Source organism: Dama dama, chromosome 10 (genome assembly GCF_033118175.1).
Source record: "Dama dama isolate Ldn47 chromosome 10, ASM3311817v1, whole genome shotgun sequence".
Classification (NCBI taxonomy): domain Eukaryota; kingdom Metazoa; phylum Chordata; class Mammalia; order Artiodactyla; family Cervidae; genus Dama; species Dama dama.
In genome coordinates this window covers 2,931,427-2,956,957 of record NC_083690.1, presented here as the reverse complement: position 1 = coordinate 2,956,957, position 25,531 = coordinate 2,931,427, and the positions used below count along the sequence as shown (strand labels likewise).

General features: G+C 59.6%; 3 protein-coding genes across 11 annotated transcripts in view; 2 read left to right on the top strand and 1 right to left on the bottom strand.

Annotated features, from left to right (window-relative positions):
• Positions 1-2,443, top strand: part of IFT140 (intraflagellar transport 140) — a 53,523-nt gene extending 51,080 nt beyond the window's left edge. For all 3 annotated transcript variants that reach the window (XM_061152499.1, XM_061152500.1, XM_061152497.1), the window contains exon 30: positions 1,733-2,443. In XM_061152499.1, the coding sequence (XP_061008482.1) occupies positions 1,733-1,939 (207 nt within the window). In that variant the 3' untranslated portion in view covers positions 1,940-2,443. The remainder of the gene's footprint in view (positions 1-1,732) is intronic.
• Positions 1,950-13,000, bottom strand: TELO2 (telomere maintenance 2). Of its 7 annotated transcripts, none has more exons than XM_061152501.1 (21): positions 12,758-13,000; positions 11,597-11,932; positions 10,825-11,102; positions 9,363-9,431; positions 9,067-9,214; positions 8,181-8,283; positions 7,993-8,061; positions 7,717-7,858; positions 7,498-7,634; positions 6,931-7,010; positions 6,635-6,736; positions 6,371-6,459; positions 6,191-6,282; positions 5,961-6,077; positions 5,781-5,852; positions 4,842-5,006; positions 4,451-4,545; positions 3,916-4,015; positions 3,703-3,767; positions 3,447-3,562; positions 1,950-2,903 (listed from the first exon to the last, which is right to left on the bottom strand). In XM_061152501.1, exons 2-21 carry the CDS (start codon positions 11,929-11,931, stop codon positions 2,797-2,799), a joined length of 2,481 nt encoding a protein of 826 aa, XP_061008484.1. In that variant the 5' UTR covers position 11,932; positions 12,758-13,000; the 3' UTR covers positions 1,950-2,796. The 7 variants fall into 7 exon arrangements, 6 of the variants coding, with proteins under 6 accessions (XP_061008484.1, XP_061008487.1, XP_061008486.1 ...); XM_061152504.1 differs by having other exon boundaries at positions 4,451-4,542; XM_061152503.1 differs by having other exon boundaries at positions 12,884-12,984.
• Positions 13,001-13,303: 303 nt separating this feature from the next.
• On the top strand, positions 13,304-22,321 carry PTX4 (pentraxin 4). The gene is made up of 5 exons (XM_061153921.1): positions 13,304-13,328; positions 13,494-13,698; positions 18,995-19,136; positions 19,712-20,330; positions 21,681-22,321. Exons 2-5 carry the CDS (start codon positions 13,613-13,615, stop codon positions 22,319-22,321), a joined length of 1,488 nt encoding a protein of 495 aa, XP_061009904.1. The 5' UTR covers positions 13,304-13,328; positions 13,494-13,612.
• The last annotated feature ends 3,210 nt before the right edge of the window (positions 22,322-25,531 follow it).

Below are 25,531 nucleotides of genomic sequence, written 5' to 3'. Positions count from 1 at the left end.
AGCTCCGAGCCCTTCTGTTGTTGTGGAGACAGCTCTGAAGTGAACCAAACAGTGTTCCCCTTTTAGGAGAACACAAGCTGGACAGCAGAGATGCTCAGACCTCTGAATCCTGAGTATCAGATCACATTGCAAGCGTTTCACCAAATTCTTTGTGGTCTCAAGCTTTGAAGCCTGTGGGATTTTGATTAAGCTCTTTTATTTATTTACTTATTTGGTTGCACCAGGTCCTCATTGCAGCACACAGGATCTTCGATGTCCTGACCGGGGATGGAGCCCTGGCCCCTGGCCAGGGGTGGGCAGAGTCTTAGCCACTGGTCCACCAGGGGGGGTCCCCTGGGGGATACAGTAACTCCAAATTTAAAAAAACCTGTAAATAGAGACAGGTAAGGCCTGCATGTCTCCTCCCAGGAGGGGAACACAGAAACCCTCCCTGCAGCTCGGGGGGCAGGGGGGTCTCCCCCTGGACGCCCCTCCCCTGTTGTAACAGCCCTGACAGACCCCCAGCCCTCCTGGAGACACTGCTGCCTTGCCCCTGTGTGCTGCCGAGTCCCCCGGCCCCCTGAAGTCCTTTCCTGCTTCCCACCCTCCCATCCATGTAGCAGCTCCCAGCCCGAAACCCGCAGCTGCCCAACCACCTCCACCCTCGCTGGGCCAGGCCTCTAACCACAGTGCCCACCAGCCTGGCCTAGGCCTCCTGTGCGCCCAGCACGGCTCCTGGCCCGCAGCCGGCACTCGGCAGACATGAGGGACAGCCCTGGTGCCCAACACTGCCTCCCCGTCATCGGGGAGTCTGGGCACCTGTATGCTGCACCCCTCGTCCCTCCAAATAGCCTAGCTCATCTCACAATCTTTGTTTATCTCTCCCAATTATATCTGAGATGACTGCTCTAGAATTGTGTCATCTGGAAGAAATGCTCAGATGTGACCATCATTTCCTCATAAAGTCAGAGTTCCTGGAAACTTTGTTCACATCCTGAATTGATTCTTAGTGAACCCACACAAGCCACGTGAGGCCCCTCATGCTCGCGTGTGACCCTCCCCGCAGGGGCGCAGGTGGAGCAGGTATAAGCATGTCCATCTTGCCTCAGACCGCCCCCCCCCCCCAAGCTCCTGGGTGGCCCCCATGCCCCCCAGATTCCCACTTGGCAGAACCAGAAGAGGCCCCATAGGAAATACCAGCCCCTGGCCAAGGACCACACACACACAAGACTCACTAACCACAGGGCCGACTGACTGCGCTAGACTGGACGCCTGGTCAAACTACACAAGACAAACCTTTTTTTAAATTTATTTGGCTGCACCAGCACACAGGACCTCCCTTGCATCATGTGGGATCTGTCACTGTGGCTGACGGACCCTCGTTGCGGCTTACGGCTCCATAGTCGTAGTGTGAAGGCCAGTAGTTGGGGCACAAGAGCAGACAAATCGTGTGTGTAAACTGTGTTGCCCTCCCCCCCAGTGAATGAAGCGTGTGAATCCTTTCCCAGGGTCCCCCGTGAGTATCCAGGGGGGCCCACCCTCCACGGCCGTGGCCCCAGACACAAGATCCTGCTGTTGGCCTGCCCACAGGACTCCTCCCAGGGAAGGTCACAGCACTGGCCCCAGAGCCCCGGCCACCGCCACGCTTGGGAAGGTCATGAGGTCCCCGGAGCCCCGTCCTCTGCTGCCCACTCTGACCGTGGCCGGGCCCTTGTTCTGTGCGCTGACCGTCTTGGCTGCCCTCTGTCCCCAGGCCTACAAGTACCTGGAGGAGATGCGGCGGCGGCTGCCCTCCGCCAACATGTCCTACTACGTGAGCCAGCACATCGTGGACGCCGTGCACCAGGGCCTGGGGCTCCCTCTGACCTGCGAGGCGCCCGAGCGCATGCGGCACAACAGCGTGGAGGAGCACAAGGGGGCGGACGAGGAGGTGGCCGAGGAGGTGGAGAGCGGGCCCTGAGCCGCGGCCGGGCTCTGGGACCCGCCCGCCTCTCCCGGAGGGGAGCCCAACGTCCCTGTCGAGCTCTGTGCCCGAGTCCATAGACAGAGCTGCAGGAAAACATGCTGGCCTGTCTGGCGGGTGTCGGGGGGTGTCTCTAAGCCACCCCTCTGAGTCCCTGATCCTTGCCGAGGTGGTTTTAGCCCTTTCGCAGTCAAGGGAGTAGGTTTATTTTCTCCATGACGTTCCCCGACTACAGGGTGTGAAGCCTAAGAACCTGAGGTATCTCCCAGCACCCACGCGGGTCACCCAGCAGCACGTCTGACTGGTTTCTGCAGCACAGCCCGTCCTGACACAGGGTGGCGGCAGATGGCACTGGCTGTGGCCTGAGGCTCTGTGCCTCCCGACTGCGCCTTCCGTCACCAGCTCCCACCGCGAGGGGCTGTCAGGGGCTGCCTCACCCTCTCCCACCCTCAGCCCCACATCTATTTGCTGAAATTCTCCAAATAAAGCCTATTTTCTCAAGGGCCCGCGTCCCCTTCCTGGCCCCATTTTCGCGTCCCCCCGTCTGCGCACCAGGGTCCCTGCCCGAGAGAGAACCATCTGCCCCCTCTCACGCTTCATTCCGGTGTTCTCAACGCCCCGGTCTGTGGTCTGCACGGAGGCCAGGCTGAGCCATGGCTCCCCGCTCCTGCCCAGCGGCCATCCTACAGCCCGAGTCCAGAGCCGCAGCGGCCACGTCCCAGTGCCAGGCCTTGGGGGGCGGCGCCCGAGGCCCTGGTGGACATCTGAGCCAAGCCGCAGGCACTCCAACCTGCAACAGGCGCCCTGCTCATCCAGCGACGTGCCTCCCGGGCTCAAGGGTCAGGGGTTGGGGCCTAAGGAGAGGAGAGTGGGAGGAGCCTGTCTCGGAGCTTCTCCAGCAGCAGCAGCGCCTTCACTGCCAGCAGCCGGCAGTCCTCGTCCGCATCCTGCTCCGCCACATCTGCGAAGACAGAAAGGAATGCGCACAGTGTCAGGGCACCGGGCTCAGCCTGCACGTCACCTGGAAGCAGCCCAGATGCGGGGCACCTGGGCTGGGAGCCCAGCCCGGGAGGTGCCTCAGCCGCTGCGCGAGGACAGCTGGAAAACCAGCCAAAGACCCGACAGGCTGGGCTGTAGGGGCTGGTGGCCTCGTGGGGGCAGGTGGGCAGAGAAAGGCCGTCATCAGAACCCCCTGAGCCGTGAGCCCCGCAGGTGCACACGGGCACAGCGTGCTGAGGGCCGTGGCTCAAGTGCCCACAGGCAGAGGTCATGCTATCCACAGGGGAATTTTTAAAAAGAACATATGACCCGGCAGGGGGGCTGGCGGGGGGGGGGGGGGCGGCAGGACACCAGTAACCTCACAGAGGGCGAACCCGTCCAGCCTGGATACAAGCACTGTCCCAACGTTCCCCACAGGGTGCCCTGAAGTAACCGACCGTGTCCTGCCGCCCACAGGCTGACGGCCCCCTCAGCCTCACCACCTCGGCCCTGGCCCGGCACCCACCTGCCAGCCAGGACCGGGCCTCCAGAAGTTCGTCCGGCAGGTCCGCCAGCAGCCGCTCGGCTGGCACGCTGAGAAGGACGGAGGAGATGGCGGACAGCAGGCCCCGGCGCACGTAGCTGCCAAGAAGACAGAGGCCGAGTTGCGAGGAGCTGCCGCACAGTGCTGCCCACCCCAGCCCGGCCCACCTGCCGCTGTCCACGACCCACAGGATCTGAGACCCCCCCACCCGACTGCCCTCAGCCCTGTGGCCACTCACGCGTCCCCATGGAAACGAAGAGCCCACACGAACTCCAGCAGGGCCTTGCCCATGGGCACAGCCACCTGCAACAGGCACGCCAGTGGGCAGGGGTCCAGCTGCCAGCGGTCCCCGCCGCAGGGCCCACAAGGCCCAACACGCCCACCCCAAGGCAAGGGTAGCGGGGCCAGGAGGCCGGGGCGGCCTCCCAGGGCTGGGTCGTCAGGCGCTCACCACGGTGTTCACGGCCAGATACATCAGGGCCCCTAAGGTGTGGGCCAGTCTCCCGAGGACCAGCTGGTCATCTCCCAAAAGGTCAAAGGTCACCACAGGCCTACAACACAGAACCCAGCAATGGTGCCGGCCAGGCGCTCAGGCCTGGCTCCCCGACCTCCTGGGCCACAGAGGGACCCCAGGCCTGGACGGCCCTCCTCACCTCCTCACCCCACGTGCTGCCCAGAGCCGCAAGGGGGAGGCAGTGGACAGACGCCCCGTCACTCTGCAGGGCCGCCTGGTCAAGCCCAGCCTGGGGCAGGAAGCCGGGACGAGGAGGTACATGGGGGCGGCTGTGCTGAGACACCAGGGAGGCTCTGGCCCAGCCCTGCCATGAGCCCAGCATCTGTGACAGATATCCTGATGCTCTATCGTCACTTACGCTACGAACAACCACAGCCAAGGTCCTGACCCTGCTGAGCCCACCTCAGCCCCCAGCCTGGGAGCATCCAGGGCTCCTGTTCCCCAAACCACAGGCTCTAGAAAATGCCCTCACCTGTCGAAACGCTGAAGGAGGGGGAAGAAGAAGTAACCAGCCACTGCGTTGAATTCATTGGGGCCAGCGGCTGCTGCCCACCCCGCAGAGCCCTGCTAAACACACGTGCACTCAAGGCCCCGTGCATACACGGGGACCCTCGGGAGGGCTGGTCACCCCCCACCCCGGTGAGGACGAGAACATCTCCAGATGTCGCCCCGTGTCGCGCCCGGCGGCCAACCGCTGCTGCTGAACCTCGGGGCTGTTCTCCTAGCCTTACAGCCCCTTCAGCCTGATGCCCTGTGGCATGCGTCCACCACCGAAACCCTCCCTCCCTCCCTGGGGCACGAGTGGGCACTGCGCCCGCGGGGCAGAGGCCCCGTCTGGGAGGCCACGCCGGGGCCCAGCTGACCTTGCAGAACCGCCGGGTCTTGCATCTGACGCGCTCCTCCACCACCGCCTGCCAGGCCGGGACTGCAGCCACACTGGGCTGGGAGCCGGGCCCTGGGGAGCCCTGCTGGGCAGCCCTCCTGAGGCGCCCGGGCCGGGACAGCTCCTGGGCGGCCAGGGCCAGGACCTAGAGGAGAGGAAACCCGGGGCAGCCGCCACCCCGCTGGGGAAGGACGGCAGTTTCCAAATTCAAGGTGAGGTGGACCGTGGAGGGCCCAGCAGTCCCCGTGGGGAGGTTCCGGGAGCCCTGCGGCAAGTCAGATCTGGTCCTGCAGGCGCACTCCGCTTTGTGGGGGGCAGGTGGGCACTCCCTGCTGAGGAGCCCAGGCCCCGGTCACTTCTCCCAAAGCCCACCCAGTCCTGCCACACCCATCTCGTGGGCAAAGGGAAGAGAGCTAAGACCTAGGGAAAGCGCCACCATCCCCGGCACCTCCAGAGCCTTCCCGTCCCCGCAGACGGAACTCTGCCCTGGGGAACACGGACTCCTGCCCCTCCCCACCCATCCATTTTCTGTGTAAGTCAGATCATATACTGTTTGTCCTTTGGAGTCTGGCTTACTTCACTGAGCATCATGTCAGAATTTTCTTCCTGTTTCAAGCCAAGTCATGATCCACTGTGTGAACATACCCCATTTTGCTTATCATAAAACTGAATTTATGACGTGTGCATCACAACTCAGTGAAGCCGTTATTTAACACAAAGGATGCAGCCCCCAAGGCCATGCTGTGTCAGCACCAGACAGACACTGGTCCCAGCTTCTCACGCCAGCGACAGGGGCTGGGGAGGCCTCTGGTCCCTCCACGAAGATTCTGGCAAACACCTGCCCCGTCCCCCTCCAGGGCTCTGCGCCAGGCCCGCCAGTGCTGCTCTGATGGGGGAGGGCAGAGGCCTGGGCACTTACGTCCAGAATGTCCATGCGCTGCCGGAGGCTGTAGTTGAGGGCATAGAACTGCACGGCCAGGTACTCCGCCACCTAGGCCGGGCGGGCAGGAGGTGGCTGAGGGCCACGACCCCGGAGGGGGCCCCCTGCGCAGCCCCCACCGGGGCCACGACCCATGCTCCGCACAGCGCGAGGACTCACCCGTGCCGGGTCCGTGACTGTGACGGCCACCAGCGCCCTCTGGCGCAGCCCCTCGAACCCCGCTACGGCCGTCTTCTCCTCCAGGTGCAGCAGCACCTTGGCCAGCTCCAGGCTCACCTGCCCACGGGGTCAAGGGTCAAGATGCATGATCATAGGGGCCCCGCTGCTTCCCCCACACCAGCAGAGGCCCGGGCGCTCCCTGCCGACACCTGTCCGGCCTGCATGCTCACCTCCCGGGTGGCGGCTGGGCTCTTGAGGACCAGGCCTTCCAGGGCCTGCAGGGCCGCCTCCCAGCGCTCCCAGTCCTCAGATGCGGTCAGAGCTGCAGAGAGGCCCCCATGGCTCGAGTGAGGCGGGGCGGGCGGGCAGGCTGGGCAGGGGGCGGGAGACCTGGGACACAGAGGACGCACCTTCCAGGCAGTCCCGCACGTACGCGGGCGTCTTGCTGTTCCTCTGCTCCTTGTCGCCCGACATGTCGTAGGGGACCAGCTCGTCATCACTGAGGAGGACGCACAGGCACTCGGTCCCACTGGTCCTGGGCCCCCCAGAGCCTGTGGGCTGATTTCCCCGTGGGAGGAGGACTCGAGGGACAGAGGGAGCCAGCGCCGCGGGGCCTACATCCCAAGATGGTCCTGCCAGGGCCTTCACGCCCTCCCTCGTGGGGCCGCCCCTACCTGTCCAGCTCGGAGTCGGAGCCCTCCCGCCCAGCCTGGGGGCCACCACCATCCACCGTCTCTTGGTCAGGAGACTCCCTACCGACGGGAGCCACAGGCAGGCTTTGGAAACAAAAAAGGAACCCTCAGGGCTGCCCTGCGAGACTCGTCCCAGAACCCGCGCCTCCTGGGGAACACTCGCTACACCCCTGCCTGCATCTCAGCTTCTGTCTCAGCCAAGACAGGTCAGGAGTAGCAGGTATGAAGGAGCCGCCTGCCGGGCCCACCATGCCCAGAGCTCCGAGTGGGACCCTCACCCTGCCTCCGAGGGGCCATCAGGCGCCAGCCAGGGTGCAGCCAAGGCCAATATCTCTCGGGTCAATTCGTCCTCTTCATACTGCAACAAAGATGAGCTGGAGTCGGTGGGACGGGTGCAGCAGGGGCAGCACCATGGGGACCCTCTGAAGCCCCCATCACAGCTTGAGGTCTGCACGGCCGGCCAGCCAGCTGCCCCTCAAGAGCAACTAGGTTTCCCTCCGCAGAGGGTGGCACCAGGGGCTGGAGGATCTGGGCGTCCCCAGGGACGGGGCAGATGGGGCCCCGTTTCCCAGGATGTCTGGGGGCTTGGTGGATGGAAGGGCCTGAAAGGGCTCTGTCCTGAGAGTCCCCTGGGGGCTTGTGCAGGGACACCAGGGCACAGATGCTCCGCGGCCTGGACCCCGGCAGGCGGGCAGTGACTGGGGCAGGAGAGACGGCGGCTCTGGGAGGGCCCAGCGGGCAGTGATGGGTGGGAGTGACGGCGGCTCTGGGAGGGGCCAGCGGGCAGTGACGGGCGGGAGAGATGGCGGCTCTGGGAGAGCCCAGCGGGCAGTGCCCGTGCTCACCTGGAACTTCAGGGAAGGCCCCTCGGGGTGCAGCCGGGCGCTGGCCACCTCGGCCACAGTCATGCCCAGGCGGCGCACGGGGGGCAGGCTGCTGTCCAGGCGGTTCTTCACTCCGTCCATCAGGCTGGCCAGCAGCTCTGGAAGCACCAAGCCAAGGGGCTGAGCTGGGGGCGGGGTGGGGGGTGCCAGGGTGGGGGATGGGGCGCCCCGGGCGCTCACCTTCCCGGCAAGCCCGGAGCTCCGCCTCCCCCAGGTGCGCCAGGCAGATGAGCACGGCCTTGCTGACGTAGCACTGCTGCTCCAGGGGCACGTGGCGGATGGCGCTGCTGCTGCCCCACGTCTCCAGGAGCTCCTTCAGCGCCTGGCGGGCGGCGGGTGCAGCCTGTCAGACACCCCACCCCCTCCTCGCAGTGTCCCCGCCAGCCCCCAAGAGGCTCCAGCCAGCGCCCTACACCCCCGGCAGGAACACACTCCCTGGGGGTCGGGGTCCCTTACCTGCACGAGGAGCGGGCGCCGCTGGCTGTCCATGGCCAGATACCCCAGCAGGCTCTGCAGCACGGGCGTCTGCGACACAGCCAGGCTCGCATCACCGTCTGCAGACAGACACCGCCTGCCCGGCCAGGGAGCCCAGCGGCAGGAGGGTCCAGGGAGCCAAGCGCAAGTCCCGCCCCGCCGGCCCTCACCGAGCAACTGTACTGCAGGAACAGCAGCTTCCGTGTCATCACAAACTGGGCCTTCTTGCTCTTTGTCACCAGGTTCCCCAGCAGCCGTGAGAGGACCTCAGGCCTGTGAGGCGTGGCAGGGTGAGAGAGAAAAGCAGGACTCGGAATTCCCTGTATCCGCGCTGACCACTGGGGGGCCGAGGAGGTGCCCCAGCCTCGAGTCAGTGCTGATCCTCCCTCCTCCCAGTAACTGTGGAGACTGGGGAGCCCAGTGCTGGACACAGAGGACATCCCTCCCTGCCCCGATGTGTCCAGGTGAAATGCTCCATTCAGGCAGGGTAGCCAGCTTTCTCTGGGCAGGGTCAGGCACATGGCCCACTGGGCTCTGTAGATGCCACAGCCAGGAGCAGCCACGGCAGGTAGGTCCACAACTGAGCGTGGCTGTGCGCCAATAAAACTTTATTCGTAAAAGCACAGGGTGAGCCACAAAGGCTATAGTTTGCAGTCTCTGATCTAGACTAAGAGACCCCTGCTTCCTTCAAGTGAGAGACCAGCACTCTCTCCCATGGCTTCCATGAGAGCCCCCGGGCATGGTCACCAGGCAGGATGGAGCCGCGGGCCCAGCACCCTCCTGCAGGACTTCAGTTTTCTGAGCACAGGGACCTTCCGGTGTAGAGAAGACAGAGGTGCAGACAGAGGGGCCCGACTCGGCCACCAGGAGTGAGGAGGGATGGGCATTTGCATGACTGAACTCCAAGAAAGGACCAGTCACCAGATGGAGGGGCCCCCACCCAGGTGCCATGGCGCTGACCACACAGAGACAGGCAGGCCAGGCGCCCTCTGGATCCCCACCACCCGCCCTTCTGGGAGAGGAGCGTCTGCAGCAGGAAGATGCCTCGCTTCTTACCCCGGGGCGGCCTCCACGAGCCCCTTCAGCACGGCCTCCATGGCCCGGTCAGGCACACACTCCACCAGGCGCCAGCAGACCCGCTGCCAGAGGCAGTTGCCCTGGGTCAGCACCGTCAGCCGGGGCACCAGCACGCCCAGGATCTCCTCTGAGGAGAAGAAAAGGGTGCCCTGAGCCCGGGGCCCACGGGGAGTCCAGTGGCTGCAGCCAAGCCCCACCCAGCAGGGCCAGGCCCAGACGAGCGCACCGCCCCTCCCGGGACACGTCGCAGCGTCTCCCACAGCAGGGACACTCACTCTGTCTCCCGTGGACGCAGGCTTTGCCCAGGACCTGAGACAGAAAGGAGACGGAGCAGTCCAAGCCACCTGGGATGGGAGGAGGAGGCGATGAGACCACCAGTGTGCACCCGGCCTCACAGGGACAGACCTGGCTCCTGGCAGGGGGATCCCGCATTGTAAAACTGCCAACTCATTCAGTCTAACTCCAGCCCCACCAGCATTGTTTCCAAGTCAAAGAGCCAATGAAAATAACATCAAAAAGCATCATGTTCACTTGCTTCATCGTTACGGTGATCCCACAAAGCAGGGATCATGTGCGGCGCTGGGAGAGGCCGAAGCTGCCCCAGAAGAGCCGCGTGACGGGGCCAAGCAGGAGACAGACAGCCCCGCGTGAGACGGGCGTCCGGGAGTGAATTCAACCCGGCCACACAGCGGGAGGGGCGGGGGGGGGTGGAGGAGATGTGTTCCAGACACGTCAGCCCCAAGGACCCAACACTCAGGTCCATTTCTCTCAGCAGACCCGTGAGGACCAGGTCAGCTGTGGACACAAGTCCGGGATGGCAGCTCACGCCAGAGGGAAAGTCAGACAGCAGGACAGGGGCCACTCTGACCACTTCTGAGGTCAAGATGGCGGCTGCGATACTAAACAGGGTGAGACGGCGACCGGGAAGCGGCCCAGAAAAGCAGCACCCGAGGCCAGAGCTGCTCCAGAGCCGTGAGGGGGCGGGGCAGAGCTGTGGGGGCGGGGCGGAGCTGGGAGTGGGCGGGGCGGAGCTGGGAAGGGGCGGGGTGAGCTGCTGGGAGGTCCAGAGCTAGGCTTAGGGTAATATCATCACTCAGCTGCTCAGTTCAGACAAGATGGGAGGGCGAGGTGAGGGTCTCCAGCCAGGGCTGGGGCAGCGCAGGGGACAGGCCGCAGGGAAAGAGGGCCTCACTGTGGAGAGGGCCAATGCCCACCCTCACTTGGACTGACACGACCCCAGCTTCTACTGGCTCCCAGACCACAGGACCACACAGGTGGGGAAGCCAGGCTCCTGCTGCTCCAGAGAGGGTGGGGAGGATGCCGCCCCCATTGCCCTGGGCACAGGAAACTCCCTCAGAGTTGGCCCCCAGCACTGCCCCCACCCACCAGAGACCCAAGGCCCTCCACCCGCAAGGACAGGGACACGGGGACCTCGGCTGGCAGCCACCTCAGATGGACCCTCTTCACATCACTGCTCTTTAGTTTCCAGACCTCAGACGTTCCCTTATTCTGAGTGGGGGGGCCAGACACACACACAAGGACTTCAGGGCCAGTTCCATCTCCATCTCCAAGCCGGGCCGAAACTTCACAGGTGGATTGCTGCGGCCCCAGACAGACCATAACATCCGACCTGCCCGTGGCACTGCCCAGAGGTGGCAGAGTCCCTGGAGGCCAGAGAGGGCGGGCGGGACAGAGCGGACGCCGGCCCAAGGAGGCTGTCAGAAGAGGGGCCCTCACCTCGGAGAGAGTCCACCACAGCCTGCAGCACCCGCAGGACCTCCTCACCCAGCAGAGGGAAGTAGTTCTGAGGGAAGAAGGCGGCCAGCGTCTCTCGCTGCAGACAGTTGCCCAGGCGATCAGGAAGGCCCACCACCCTGGTGAGAAGGGTCTCCTGGAGCAGGCGGCAGGCCGGCCCTGCCTGCTGCCCACACTGCCCCTCCATCACAGCGGCCATCCTGCCTGCACTCAGGAACCTGGCCAGCAGCTGCGCCATCTTCATCAGACGGAAACTGGGGCTAAACCGAGAGCAGATGTGAGCAGCCTCGCTTCCTGAGCACCCTCCATACCTTGGGATCTCTGGACACGCCCCCTCCCGTCCCACCGCAGGGAACCGAAACCAGCATCCCCTCAGGGTGCTTGATGCCGAGGGAGGGGGTTTGCTGGGGTACCTCACGATGAGCTGGGAGCCACAGAGTGAAGGAGAGGGCTCCCCCAGAGGATGGCCACGCCCCACTGCCTGCTTAGACCACTTAAGCTGGGAGCTGTCCCATGGGCCCGCCCGGCCATGGGTATGACCATTCCTGCGGCCCCCTCGCCCACACGGCAGGACAGAGGGCCTGTCCATTGCAGAGACTAACGCAACCCTCGTTTAGTTCAGCGTTCCGACATGCGCTGCTTTTACTTTCTCACTTCTCAGGATGCCGAACTGTCACATAATTTGGAGAACCCACTGGCTTGAAATCCTCCAGATGTTACAAGCAACTCCATAATCAGAGCCAGCCCCACTCACCTGGCAGCACCCTCGATGGACTCCATCAGCACCAGGAAGGCTTGGTCAGCTGGGCCCTCCAGGAAGAAGCTGGCCCACAGCTCCTCCAACTGGCCATCAGGCAGCAGGTCCAGCCAGTCAGGGCTCAGCTTGCCAACCAGACATCTGAGAACAGTGGAAAAGTGGGTCCTGCTAAACTCTTCCTGCTCCCCAGGGGGGGCTTGGGTCTCCATTTCACCAAGGTACCGCCTCAGGGACTGCAGCGTGGAGACGATGTGGCCCCCATCCTCAGATGAAGAAAGGATGTGAACAGCCTCCTGGACTTCCAGGCGGACAGCAGAGGCCACAGGATCCATCCTGGGGGTCACAGGAAAGGTGCATGAGAAGTCCCAGGGGCTGTCATCCTCCACATGGGACTTGGTCTTGGATAAGGGAGCGTTTATCACACACTCTCAGGAAGCCCACCCTCAGGCCCCCAGGACCCGGTTCCTCTTCACCCCTGCTGGCACCCAGCAGTATCCTCCCCTCCCCTCAGCAGCTGTGGCTTTCTCCACCAAGAGCCATTCCTTGGCCTGAGGCTCTGCAGTAGGGTACCCAGGCCGCAGGAACCCGTGTGTGGGGCCTCCCTTATATGTCACAACTGGGGGCTGCTACTTTTTCGTCCCTAGTGTGTGGTGGGAGCCAGGGACGCTGGTAAACATCCCACATGTGGGGCGCAGGACAGCCTCACCACAGGGAAGCATCCACACCCAGACGTCAACAGTGCTGAGTCTGGGAGGCCCACCTGCGGTTCACCCTGCCAAGCCCCCTCCCTGCCCAGAAGCCATCAGCATCACTGACAGTGACAGTGGGGCCAGGCGCCCCTGCAGCACGAGCGCCATGAGGTCGGCACCTGTCTGACACCAGTGCACCCAGCCACTAGATCGGGACCCATGGAGTGTCCCCCCGAGCCTGGGCCTCCCCGCTCGGCCCGGCGCACGCGGGCTCCCGCTCGCGGCGTGCAGAGCCGCCAGCGACCGCCCGGCTCGGCGCCCGCGCCCCGAGCCCACCTAGTGGCGCAGCGGGCAGGGGCCACGTGGGGCCGGCGGGGTCCTCGGGGAGCCGGACGGGGCGTCGGGACGCGCGGGGGTCTCGGGGCAGAAGGGGCGTCAAGAAGGACCGGGATCGCCGGGAGGGGCGTACCCTCGAGCCCGCAGAGTTGCAGTGGTGCGCCACGGCTCCGCTCGCTCCGCCAATGCCGACCGGTCGCCGATTCGCCACGGCCCCCGAGGCCCGCTCAGCGCTCAGTTCGAAGCCCAGCTCACGTACCCGCACAGCAAGGACTCTCGGGGCCTAAAGAGATGGCGCTGAATATCTGAGCTCCGGACGAGGGCTCCCGCAGGTTGCCCGTGACGAATCTGCCGCCAACTGGCGAGCCGGAAGAGGCGTGGGACGGGCGGCCGCATCTGCGCCTGCGCGGGCGCGGGGGGCGTGGCGTGTCCGAGTGGGCGGGGCTTCTGGTGGGCGGGGTGGTTTTCTCTGTGCTGAGCCGCAAGTGGCTCGGAACCTAGCTGCTTCGCGCCTGCAGGCCTTCGCTCTGCCACCGCGTGCATCTTCCCAGGGTGACCTCCTCCCTCCGCCCGAGAGCCGCGTTTCTCTCCTGAGCCCACACGTGCACACCCTACACACAAGCTCCTACTGAGCCCCGATCGCGTGTGCGGCCTCGCCGCCCGCCTTGAGGCAGGGCCCGGACTAGGAAGCAGTCGCAACGGAGGTGACTTCCGGTGCTGATGGGTATCCTGGGGGAGGGGCGGCAACATTCAGCACGGTAGCCCCCAGCCGCCAGGCCAGTTCCTTGGTCGCACTGTCCACGTGTCAAGGGCTAGATAGCCACCTGCCACAACTCACAGCACAGATAATGGACCTTCCATCTTGGCAGATCCTATGGTGACCTTGGGGAGTGGCGAAGTCCTCGCGAAGTCCTGGCAAGATCTTCAGCCCAGGGGATGTTGAAGGGAAAACTGGGAAACAGTTATAAATTCAACACACGTCAACTGAATGCCTCCTGCGCCAGCAGGCACTCTTGTAGAGCAGAGACTGAAGCAAAGTTTGTGTCCACATGTCAAGGAGACAGTAAAGTACAGGTACAATAGTTGTTGTTGTCTTTCAGCTGCTAAGTCATGCCTGACTCTGTGACCCCAGGCTCCCCTGTCCTTCGGTATCTCCCAGAGTTTGCTCAGATTCATGTCCATTGAGTCAATGATGCTATCTAACCATCTCATCCTCTGCTGCCCTCTTCTCTTTTCCCTTCAATCTTTGCCAGCATCAGAGTCTTTTCCAATGAGTCAGCTCTTCGCATCAGGTGGCCAAAGAATTAATAGTACAATATATCAGATAGCAAATAGTGGTAAGAAAAATTGGGTGGGGTAAGAATTGAGTGCCCTAAGAGCCAGTTCAGTCGCTCAGTTGTGTCCAGCTCTTTGCGACCCCATGGACTGCAGCACGTGAGGCTTCCCTGTCCATCACCAACTCCCGGAGTTTACTCAAACTCCTGTCCATCGAGTCGGTGATGCATTCTAACCATCTCATCCTCTGTCGATCCCGTTTCCTCCTGCCTTCAATCTTTCCCAGCATCAGGGTCTTTTCAAATGAGTCAGTTCTTTGCATCAGGTGGCCAAAGTATTGCAGTTTCAGCTTCTGCATCGGTTTTTCTAATGAATATTGACTGGTTTGATCTCCTTGTAATCCAAGGGACTTTCAAGAGTCTTCTCCAACACCACAGTTCAAAAGCATCTATTCTTCAGTGCTCAGCTTTGTTTATAATCCAACTCTAACAACCATACATGACTACTAGAAAAACCATAGCTTTGACTAGACCGACCTTTGTCAGCAAAGTAATGTCTCTGCTTTTTAATATGCTGTCTAGGTTGGTCATGGCTTTTCTTCCAAGGAGCAAGCGTCTTTTAATTTCACGGCTGCAGTCACCATCTGCAGTGACTTTGGAGCCCAAGAAAATAAAAGTCTCTCACTTTTTCCGTTGTTTCCCCATCTATTTGCCATGAAGTGATGGGACTGGATGCCATGATCTTAGTTTTCTGAGTGTTGAGTTTTAGTTTTTTGTGAGTCTAAATCAAACATTTTTAAAATTTATTCATTTTTTAATTGAAGGATAATTGCTTTACAGAATTTTGTTGTTTTCTATCAAACCTCAGTATGAATCAGCCGTAAGTACACATATATCCCCTCCCTTTTGGACCTCCCTCCCCACCCCACCACTCTAGGTTGATACAAAGCCCCTGTTTGAGTTTCCTGAGCCATAGAGCCAATTCTTGTGGGCTATCTATTTTACATATGGTAACGTAAGTTTCCATGTTACTCTTCCCATACATAAATGTTGAGTTTTAAGCCAACTTTTTCACTTTCCTCTTACACTTTCATCAAGAGGGGTCCACCCAGGGTGCAGTTAGGAGAGTGTACGGTAGGGGGCAACTGTGGATACAGAAAGCCCAGAGAGGCAGCCGGTGTGAGAACAGCCAGGGGTCAGGTGATGAGAAGGGGCTCACCTGGGGGAGACCAGATGGGTTGGATGTGGGTGCGAAGGAGGGAGGAGGAGAGGATGCTGCCTTGCTGGGACTCTCTGCCCTTTCCTCGCAGGCAGCTTCTGGACTACAGCCCTCATTCCTGGCTCCTACAGCTGCTTCCTTCTCCCTCTATCCCCACATTTTTCTGAATCCTGTCACTCAGTAACGTCTCAAGAGACGGCACAGAGGATAAATTTCTTAACCCTTTGCATATCTGAAAAATGATTTTATCCTTTGCTCCAGGTAGATTCACATTTGAGCTATTCATAGATACACAATTTTTTTCCATTTATTTTTATTAGTTGTAGGCTAATTACTTTACAATATTGTAGTGGTTTTTGCCATACATTGACATGAATCAGCCATGGATTTACATGTGTTCCCCATCCTGAACCCCCCTCCCACCTCCCTCCCCATAGATACACAATTTATCGGTATTATTCTCTAACCATCTGAGCTAACTGGCCATTCCAACTGCTCTGTTTTGTTCAAGATTTATTTACATTCTGCGATGCTGCACTCAGACTTTTTCTGGTTGCCTCGAACAGGGGCTACTCTTTGTTGCATTGTGCAGGCTTCTCACTGCGGTGGCTTCTCTCATTGTGGGGCACGGGCTCTGGGTGGGCTAATTTCAGTGGTTGCACCTCTTGGGCTCTAGAGTCCTGGCTCAATAGTTGCTCAGGTCATGTGAGATCTTCCCGGACCAGGGATCGAATGGTGTCCCTTGAGTTGCAAGATGGATTCTTAACCAGTGGACCACCAGGGAAGCCCTGCTCAGTTTTAAATGAAAATCATTTCATTCAGAGTCATCAAGTTTTGCCCCCTGTCTTTGGCAGCCAGCCTTGCTGCTGAGGTGGCCAACAGCCCTCTGGGGGAGCCTCAATCCACAGGTGACCAGGTTTTTTCCTCTGACACTTTTAGAATCTTCTCATCTGTGGTGTCTGACACTTAAAGATAAGCCTTGTAGTTGTCCCTTGGCCTGGGGCTCTCTGCCATGAGGTCTTCAAATGATGGATGCCCTTGTCTGCAGCAGCTTCACAGATTATCCTCCTAGTGATTCCTTCCCCCCTTCCCTGTAGTCTCACGCTCTGTAGTGTCTTTTCACTGGACTGAGATCAATCTAGTGTTTTGGCTCTTCTTTTCCATCTCTTTGCCTTTTTGCCTATTTTCTGACCAACTGCTTTAACTTTGCCTTTTAATTTTTCTATTCTACTTATTTATTTATTTGCATTTTACTTTATTACTTCTCTGTATCTTGGAAAATTGTGCTTTTCATTTCCAGGAGCAGCTTCTTCCTTTCTGATTATTCCTTTTCCCACAGCATCCATTTCTTGCCTTGTGGACACAAAGCTTTTCTTGTCTTTCTGAAGGTGTTCTTTAGATTACTTTTGAGCCTTTCCTTGGCCCTCTGCATTGTCTCCTGGTTCCTTTTCTGTTTGGGCAGATTTCTGTCTCCCCTGTGGTTGGAAGTTCATTTGGTGGAGTGCAGGAAGCTCTTGCCCATGATGTTAGTAAGATCAGGTTTTCTGCCTGGACTGAAGAAGCTCCCTCCTTCCTCCTGCCTGGGGGCAAGTGCCTGGGGAAGGTCCCTGTCTGCTGCTCTCCAGAAGCTGGCAGAACCCTCAGACTCCCACAGTCCAATAGGTAGATACTTACTTCAATACCATGTTGTTAGTTTCACCCTTAAAATGAGTGCATTTTATGATATATATTTTTTCCACCATTTTTTTTTAAAGAATGGATGATGAAAGAGAGTCAAAGGAAAACCCCTGTTTCTGCCTGGGGGCCTGCAAACCCAGAGTCTTTCTCCAAGGTGACACTGTCCAGTCAAACAATGACATGAGCTCCATATTTAATTTTGAATATTTTAGTAGTCTTAATAAAAAGTAGAAACAGTTGAAATTAATTTTTAAAACATTATTTTATTTAACCCAGTCCATCTAAAATATTATTACCATTTCAACATATAATCATACATAAAATCTGATGATTGAGGAAGCATTTCTCATTCCTTTTTTATACTAAATCCTGGGATCCAGGGTGCATTTTATACCTGCAGTGGATCTCCACCCAGGCTAGCCTCATGGGACGGGGGATTGGACATCACGGCTTCAGAGAACCAGCTGACCACGTCCTGGGGTTGGGCTGGTGGGCAGGAGGTGAGGGAGGAGGCAGGGGGCCGGCAATTCTGTATTCAGACTGACAAGAGTCTCTTCTCTCCAGTCTGCACACAGCCCCAGCCCCCTACCATCCCTGGACAGCCCCCAACCCCTCAAACCTCCCTGTAATGGACTGAATGGTAGCCGCCAAGAAACACATCCAAGTCCTAAGCCCCGTGTTTATAAATGTGAACTTATTTGGGAAAAGGGTCTTTGTGGATGTAACCAAGTTTCGGATCTCAAGATAAGATCACCCTGGATTATCTGGGTGGGCCCTAGATCCCATGACTGCTGTCCTTGTTGGACAGAAGAGGAGAGACACATGAGGGAGAAGGCCTTGTGAAGACGGAGCTGGGACTGGGGCGAGGCTGCCCCAGGAGCGGCAGGGGGATCCTCCCCGAGAGCCTTTGGATCCAGGGTGGGCCTGCTGACCCCTCCACCGCAGGCTTCTGGCTGCCAGAGCCGGGGGAGAATGAACTCCTGTGCCCGCCCCCCAGGGTAGTCACGGGGTGCAGCAGCTCCAGGACACAGACCTGCTCCCTGCCCGCCCGGGTCCCCTCTGCCCCTTCCTCTGCTCCCCAGGGCAGCTGCTGCATCTCTTCTCTTGCCCTGTGGCTCCTCCAGGCTGTGTCCTTTGGCTGCCATCAGAGTGACCCTGGGGAGAGAGAGGAGATCAGTTTCTGTGCCTGGCGCCTTGTTCACCCGGAAGTCTCCGCCTTGACCGTGGTTTTCTCCTGCTCCCTTCACTGGGTCAACACTGGCCATGGACCTGGCCCTGGAATGAGGTCTCTGCCCCCCGTTCACTTAGGCAGGTGGCCTGTGTTGTCTCCTGGGGCTGCTGTAACCAATGACCACAAATAGGGGAGCTTAAAACAATAGCCACGCTTTCCCTGGCAGCCCTGGAGCCCGGAAGTTGGAGATCAGGGTGTTGGCAGGACCATGTTGCCCCCGAGGCTCCTGGGAGGGTCCTTACCCCCCCACCCCACCCCCAGCTCCTTGTGTTCCTGGGGCAGCTCCACCCCAACCTTGGCCTTCGCCTCACACGGCCCTCTCCCCTGCGTGTCTCCTCTCTGTCTCAGGACACTTATCCTTGGACTTGGGACTCATGCGGATGATCCAAGATGACCTCATCTCAAGATCCTTAATCGTATTTGCAAAGACTCTTTTCCCAAATAAGCTCTCATTTGCAGGCACCAGGGTTAGGCTGGGACCTACCACTAAGCCCACTTTACAGCCCAAGGCCCAAGATGAATTAACGCAGCTCCCAATTCTGTTTCTATTGCCTCCTCCAAGGGCAAGGGAGGGGCCTCATGGATCTGGATCTGCTGTGCACGGCAGACGGCTCTAAGGAGCCCCTGCCCCTGCCAGGGTCCCTGGGCTACCTCCACTTCTCTGGTGGGAACATGAGTCCGTGTGCTCCTGCTAAAGCAATCACCCTGCCCGAATCCGAGCCAGTTGGACCAGGCCTTGTACCCAGTAGACCTATTTTCCAAAGACACTGCATCTGTTTTCAGCCTGTGTCCTTGGGAACCTCAAGTCTCCAGAGCGAATGCCTCTCATCAAGGTGGTGGGAGGCACCTGACTACCCGCCAGAGGGGAAGAAGGGAAGCCACCCCCAGGAAAGGCAAGCGAGCCTAGTGAAGGCCCAGCTCCAAGCAGACAGTCCTCCTGCATTCAGGGCGCCTCTTGCCCCTTCTCAGCATGGGCAGCCCGACGGGAAGAACCCTGCCTTTCTTGCTCATCCTTCTGCACATATATCTACATGGAGCTTTGCCGCAAGCAACCAGCCCTGTGGGGCAACGAAAACCATTTTTTGAGAGGCTCCGTAGACTAGAAGAGCAGGTAAGTGTACCTACTGTCTGGGGCGGTAGAGGTTTTTAATTGACAGCAGGCGAAGCAGAGATGATGCAGAAACAATGCTAAGTTTCTGTGCTCTGTGAGCTCAAAGTGGAGTTTGCAGTTTTTACGGGCTGACTTTTCACCTATGGTTGAAATAGCAAAACAGGTTTGGTGGGCTCCTTCTGAAGATAAGCCAGCTGCATGTGAGGGTGGGCGGGCTTGGGGTAACCCCAAGGAGGGTACCCACAGGTGTGCTGGGGCCTGCTGGGCCTCGGGGCACCGGGTCTCAGGTCCCCCATGGAGCAGAGACTCCTGTGTGGGGCCACGGCTGGCTCTTAGGAGCCCAAGCCCTCCCCACTTTGATCCCCACACAAGCAGCCCGCCCTCACCAGGGGAGTGAAGAGTGTGGCTGCAGGAAGGGGTGGGAGCCGCCCGGGGGCCCTCGCCCCCTGCAGCGCAGGTCTGGGGTCATCCTGCAGCTGCGAGCTCGGCGCGGGGGAGCTGGTGGCGAAGGTCAGTCACCTCACCGAGCTGCCCTGAAGACCAAGCCCCCGGGGCCACCTGTGTCCTCTCCGCAGTTTCAGAGGTTCCAAGAGGTGACCCTGACGCACCTGCAGGGCATTGTCAGCCACTACAACCTGTCCTTCGACGTCGAGGTCCGGTTCCAGAGCCTGGCCCGTGAGAGCCGGGCCATGGCCCTGGCGCTCAACCAGTCGCAGGCGGCCATGCAGGGCGAGCTGGGCCACCTCCAGACCTGGGTGCGGAGGATGCAGCGCCGAGGCCAGAAGGCAGACCGCAGGCTGCTGGCCTTGAGTGCCGCCGTGAGCGAGGGCAGCGCACAGTGCGTCCGGGAGCAGGAGACACAGAGGGCCGCTATCTCCCGCCTGGCCCGGGACGTGCGGGCCCTGCAGGACACGCTGCTCCACCTGACGCCCCTCGTCCAGAGCCAGGGCGCCAGGCTGGCCGCTCTCGAGGGCCAGCTGCATGTGGCCGGCCCCAGCCCTGCTGCTCCAAAGGTAACCCTGGCCCCATCTAGGCCGTCGAACTGGAGCGCCCCGCAGCTGCAGGGGGGCAGGCAGGCGTCCAGAGCTCCGTCTGAGCCCCGGGACCCACCTCCGAACTTCGCTCACCGTCTCCAGGGAGCACAAGAGCCCCTGGGTCTAGGCAACCAGCAGGTGTGGCCCCCAGAGAGCCCAGGTGAGGATAAGCACCACGCCTGCCCGCCCCCATCACTCTCCACCTCTCCCTTGGGGTCCTGCTTAGCCCTCAGTCCCTCATACCCCCACACACCCCACCTTTGAAGAAAGGAACCGCCCAGGAGATGGCCTGCCTGCAGATCAGGCCGCCTGGCACACCCACGAGTGGGGTGCTGCCCGCGGGCAGTAAATCCCCACTCAGCGTTGGTGATCACACGGGTCAGGGCTGGCATCTTCAGCTGTCACCAGCAGGATCCTTCCTGCAGGGCCGGGGCCCCGGTCTGTAGCCCGTGGGGTCTGTGCCCACTCGTGGAGGGCCCCTGGCCTCTGCTGCTTCACATTGCCAGCTTAGGGTTCTCCACCAGGGGCACCTGGGGCTGGCTCGTCCCCAGCTGTAGGGGCCTCCAGGGCACCAAGAGGTGTTCGGCACCTCTCTGGCCTCCACCTGCCTTGAACTCTCAGCTGTGGCCCGGCTGCTCCCAGTCTGGCCTTGCAGCCCTCAGGGCCCATTAGTCTGGAGCAGGTCTCCCTCCATCTGCATGGCTCTGGGGGCCTCACCAGTAAGACTGAGCTGACTGGCTGACCTGCAGGGAATCAACAGGGCTCCCAGGAAAGCGGGGCTGTAAGTTTGGGGACTCCCAAAGTCCTGACAACCAAAACCGTCTGCAGGTGTTGTTGGATGTTCCCCGGGCACACAGGCATGCCCGTTGAGAACTGCTGCCCTGGATCATGACAGGAGCCCCCAGTTCTACCCTGGAACTAGAAATGCAGGCTCCCCCCCTGCCCCAGCCACCCTCCTTCAGGCAGATTTGGGAGGAAGTCTGGTCAGCAGGATGATGCCGCCAAAGATGCCCACGTCCTGGCCCCAGCCCCTGTGGCTGCGTCACCTCACATGGCAAGAGGACTTATAATGTGAAGTCCATCTAGCTCCCTGAGATGGGAGCTGATCCGACCTCATCCCAGGGTCCTCAGGAGAGGGGCTCAGCATCAGGGACAGCAATGTGAGGCAGGAGCAGAGGTCAGAGGGCAGCGAAGGGCTACTCCCTGGAGCCTCCAAAGGAACCAGCCCCACCCACACCGTGATCTTCAGCTCAGAGAGACCCGTGGGGACTTCTGACACCCAGATTGTGAGATGCTAACTTTGGGTTTTGTTTTGAGCTGCTGCATTTGGGGGGGGGGTTGTCCCAGCAGCCACGAGACACTCATCCCGGGCTCCCTGCTGCGAGGAGCGCGGCTGGCCAGGTACCCTGGCGTCAGTCCTGCCATCTGGGAGACGGCACAGGTCACGTGAGGACAAGTGAGGCGCCGCCCCCGAGACGCAGGCTGACTCCCCTCCCTCGTCTGTTTCTAGTTTGCAACGTGGGCCCTGCGCTCATCTTCCCAAATGCCTCCACCGCGAATGTGGGCTTCCTCCGCCCCGGTTTCCTCACGGGTCTGCGGGCCCTGTCCATCTGCAGCTGGGTCCGCACGGCTGCGGACCACCTGGGCACCCTCCTGTCCTACGCCACTGAGGAAAATGACAACAAGCTGGTTCTGCACGGCCGCGACTCCCTGGCCCCCGGCTGTGTCCACTTTGTGATCGGAGACCCGGCCTTCAGGGAGCTGCCCCTCCAGCCACTGCTAGACGGCCAGTGGCACCACGTGTGTGTCATCTGGACGTCCATCCTGGGCAGGTACTGGCTCCACGTGGACCGAAGGCTCGTGGCCACCGGCTCCCGCTTCAGGGAGGGGTACGAGATCCCCCCAGGAGGGTCCCTCGTGCTAGGCCAGGAGCAAGACCACGTTGGGGGCGGGTTTGACAGCTCGGAGGCCTTTGTGGGGAGCATGGCAGGCCTGGCCATATGGGACCGCGTGCTGGTCCCTGGGGAGGTTTCAAACTTGGCCATGGGGAAGGCGCTCCCGACGGGTGCCATCCTGACGCTGGCCAATGCCACGTCGGTGGGCGGATTCGTGCAGAGGGTGAACTGTACCTGCCTACAGCTGTGTCCCTGAGGGCTCACCGCATACACAGCAGTGGCGCTCACATGGTGGCACCCCCAAACCCTGCACAGTCCATAGAGGGCCCCTACTCAGACTGAGGGGCAGGCTGCTGCCCCCGACCTGGACCAGGCTCACCTGCCCTCTGGAGGTGGGCATTCCATGGGGGGTGGGGGGCCGGCACAGGCGGAGCCGGGCCTCAGGGCCCCCAGGACTGCATTCTCCCCTTCACTGCAGTGTTCTCACAAACACCCCACTTTGTAGTATGACATCATTTCAGCACAACTGATCGGACACAGGGCGGTGCTGGGCTCTAGCTCCACGCTTCCTGGGTGTGGGTTTGCGGCAGCCACAGGCTGGTTCCTGGAAAACTCTTTTCCTTGTGTTAGCTGCCGTGGTCCTCTCTCCATGAGGCTTGTGAGAGTTTCTGTTTGTCTGTTCCCTGTTCCAACATCTCTCACGAGAAGGGCCGGAGAGTCCAATTCCTGGCCCTGCAGCTCCTTCCCCCTGGGGGTCCATCAAGGTTCTGTGACACAGCTGGTGAGGCTACCAGAGCTGCTGGGAAGGGGGTTTGCAAAGGAAACAGGCTACTCAGAAACACACATTAAGGATGGGCAATGCTTTCACATACTATGAAATTCACCCATTCTAAGTGTAGAGTTCGAAGATTTGTAGTCAATCTGCCAAGTTTGCAACCATCACCATGATCCAGCTTTAGAACATTTACATTGTTCCCCCTGCCCCATAAAGACATCATGCCTGTTAGGGTCACTCCTGTCCCCACACAGCCCCTCCCCCAGCTCCGCACCCACTCTCCTGCTTTCGGTCTCTGGATTTGCCTGTTCTGGACGTTTCACATAAATGGACTCCTTCACTGTGTGGTCCTCGGCGTCTGGCTCCTCTCACCGAGCATCGTGCTTTCCAGGTCTGTGTTGTAGCGTCTGTCTGCTGCATTCCATTGTGTAGCTGAATGACCTTCTGTCATAATGACCCATGTTTTGTTTATCCATTCATCAGTCGATGGAAACTTGGGTGGTTTCCAGTTGGGGGCCCCTGTGAATGAAGCCGCTGTGCACACCCTCCTCTGAGTCCTTGTGTAGACACACATTTCTATTTCTCTTGAGCGGATACCTAACAGCTGAATTCCTGGGTTAAATGATAAAATCATGTTTAAACTTTCAAAAAAACCACCAAATTGTTTTCCAAAGTGACTGCATTATTTTATACCCCCGCCGGCATTCTATGATTGGTTGCCATAAGTCCACATTCGTGCCAGTACTGGGTATTGTTTTTAACAGCTTTCTTTCTTTTTTCTTTTTTTAGAATTCTGAATCGTGGCAAGTTAAAAAAGAAAAAATGCATTGACAGAACAGGTGTGGGGAATTCCCTGGCACTCCAGTGGTTAGGACTCAGCCCAGGAGAAAAAAAAAGAAAAAGAATCACTGTGATGTAAATTAATCCTTGCAAGATCTCAGAACCTGAAAGTCGATCTGTAGGCACAGAAAAGAGCAGCGTTGGGGTGTGGGTGGTGGGGGCGGCGGGCACGTCTGTTCATCTGTCGGAAAAGCTTAGAATCACTAAGTCTGGAAACAGGCCTGCTCCGTGGGCGGGGGTGGGGGTGGGGCGCTGAAATCAGTCCCTGGGGCCTCTTAGCTGTGATCCCAGGCCTTTAGCCAGTCTAGCTAGCCACCTCCCCTCCCGCTTCCCAGCCCATTCCCCAGCCATCCATGAGTCAAGGTCAGAGGATGAATCCCAGGTCTGGAAACCCCCCCAGGTGGCCCAGGAAGGTCCCAAACCACAGAGTTCTGCTTCCCCTGGCACTTCCCCAGGGCGTGTCCGTCTTCACGGAGAGCTGCCCATCTCAGTCTCTCCTTTCCCAGGCTCCTCTGGCCTTTTCTGTAGCCCTGGCTGCATTGCACTGTTGAGGAGGGAGAGATGACATCTTCTGGGGGAAGACTAATTTGATTAGGAAGTCTATCTTCAGGGACAGCTGGGTCACCAGCATTGAGAGAACACGCAGGCCGTTTCCCGCCCTCCGCAGCTTTTAGGCATGTTACGAACACCTGTTCTAACACCACAGCATCGTCCGTTAGCTTTCACAGCAGCATTTCTGCCCAGTGTTCACAGATGCTGAAACGGTGGGCGTTTGGCAGAGGTAGCGTGGCAGTGGGCTGTCTGCCGCCCTGCATCCGGGTGCTTGGTGGGGCCTCTCCAGGAGGGCAGACCCGCCTAGGAAGGTGTTTGTAGGGGAGATTGGTGGGAACTCAGGTCATTAGACATTTGGGCAGGGCTGGGCTTTCCACCGAGGAGTGTAGGGGAAGCCCGTCTAGGTTTTGGGGCAGGGGAGGCTGAGTAAGTCACGGGGATCCCCGAGGGGTGAGTGACGGGAGCCACACCCACCTTGAATCCTATCAACCCCACCTCTGACCTGAGTCTGCTGCATTCCTGGGTAGGGAGGACGCAAGAATGCAGAGGAGCCTCCCCTCTGGACCCCTCGTCCCCAGGCCTGTTCTCACTTCCCCATAGCTCTGTGCAGCTCTCCACAGGCCTGGGCTTCATACAACCTGCACTTGCCCACTCCCTTCAGTCGAGAACCAACCCCACCGTTCCTCGGAGCCTGAGCCAGCTTCACTCTGTAGCCTCCAGGCCTCCCTCCACAGACAGGGCTGGCACATGATTGTTCTTATCCGGCAAAAGGGCAAAGCCAGGTCACACCTTTTGCAATCGTGGAGAAAACTTACAATCCTGTTGGGCTTCCTTCCTCTTATTTTGGTTTCAGTTTTGGTTTTATTTTGAAACGTGGGAGAAGCCTATAAAGAACTTCTAAAATGTCTTTATTTCTGAAAAGCTTCAAATTTAAAGAAAAAAGTTACAAGAAAAATACGTGGCACAGGTGTATTTACCCTGGTTTCATCCGTGCTAACATCCCACCAGCTTGCTTTCTCCCTCTGTGCTTAACTACATACTGTGATTACCATTAGCTTGTGAATCACCTGAGGCTACGCTGCAGACATCACATTCACATCCCTGAATATCTCAATGCTGTCTCCAGAAGAAATGGGCTTTTCTGATATGACACCCAGACGAAGATCACGCCCCAGGTTTGGGCGCCGCAGTAACACCCCTACCTAATGCACAGTGCCTGTCTGATCTTTGCCAATTGTCCCCCAGATGCCAGGCCCACGAGCAGCCTCGGTTGCCCGGCTCTTAATCTCCTGTCATCCA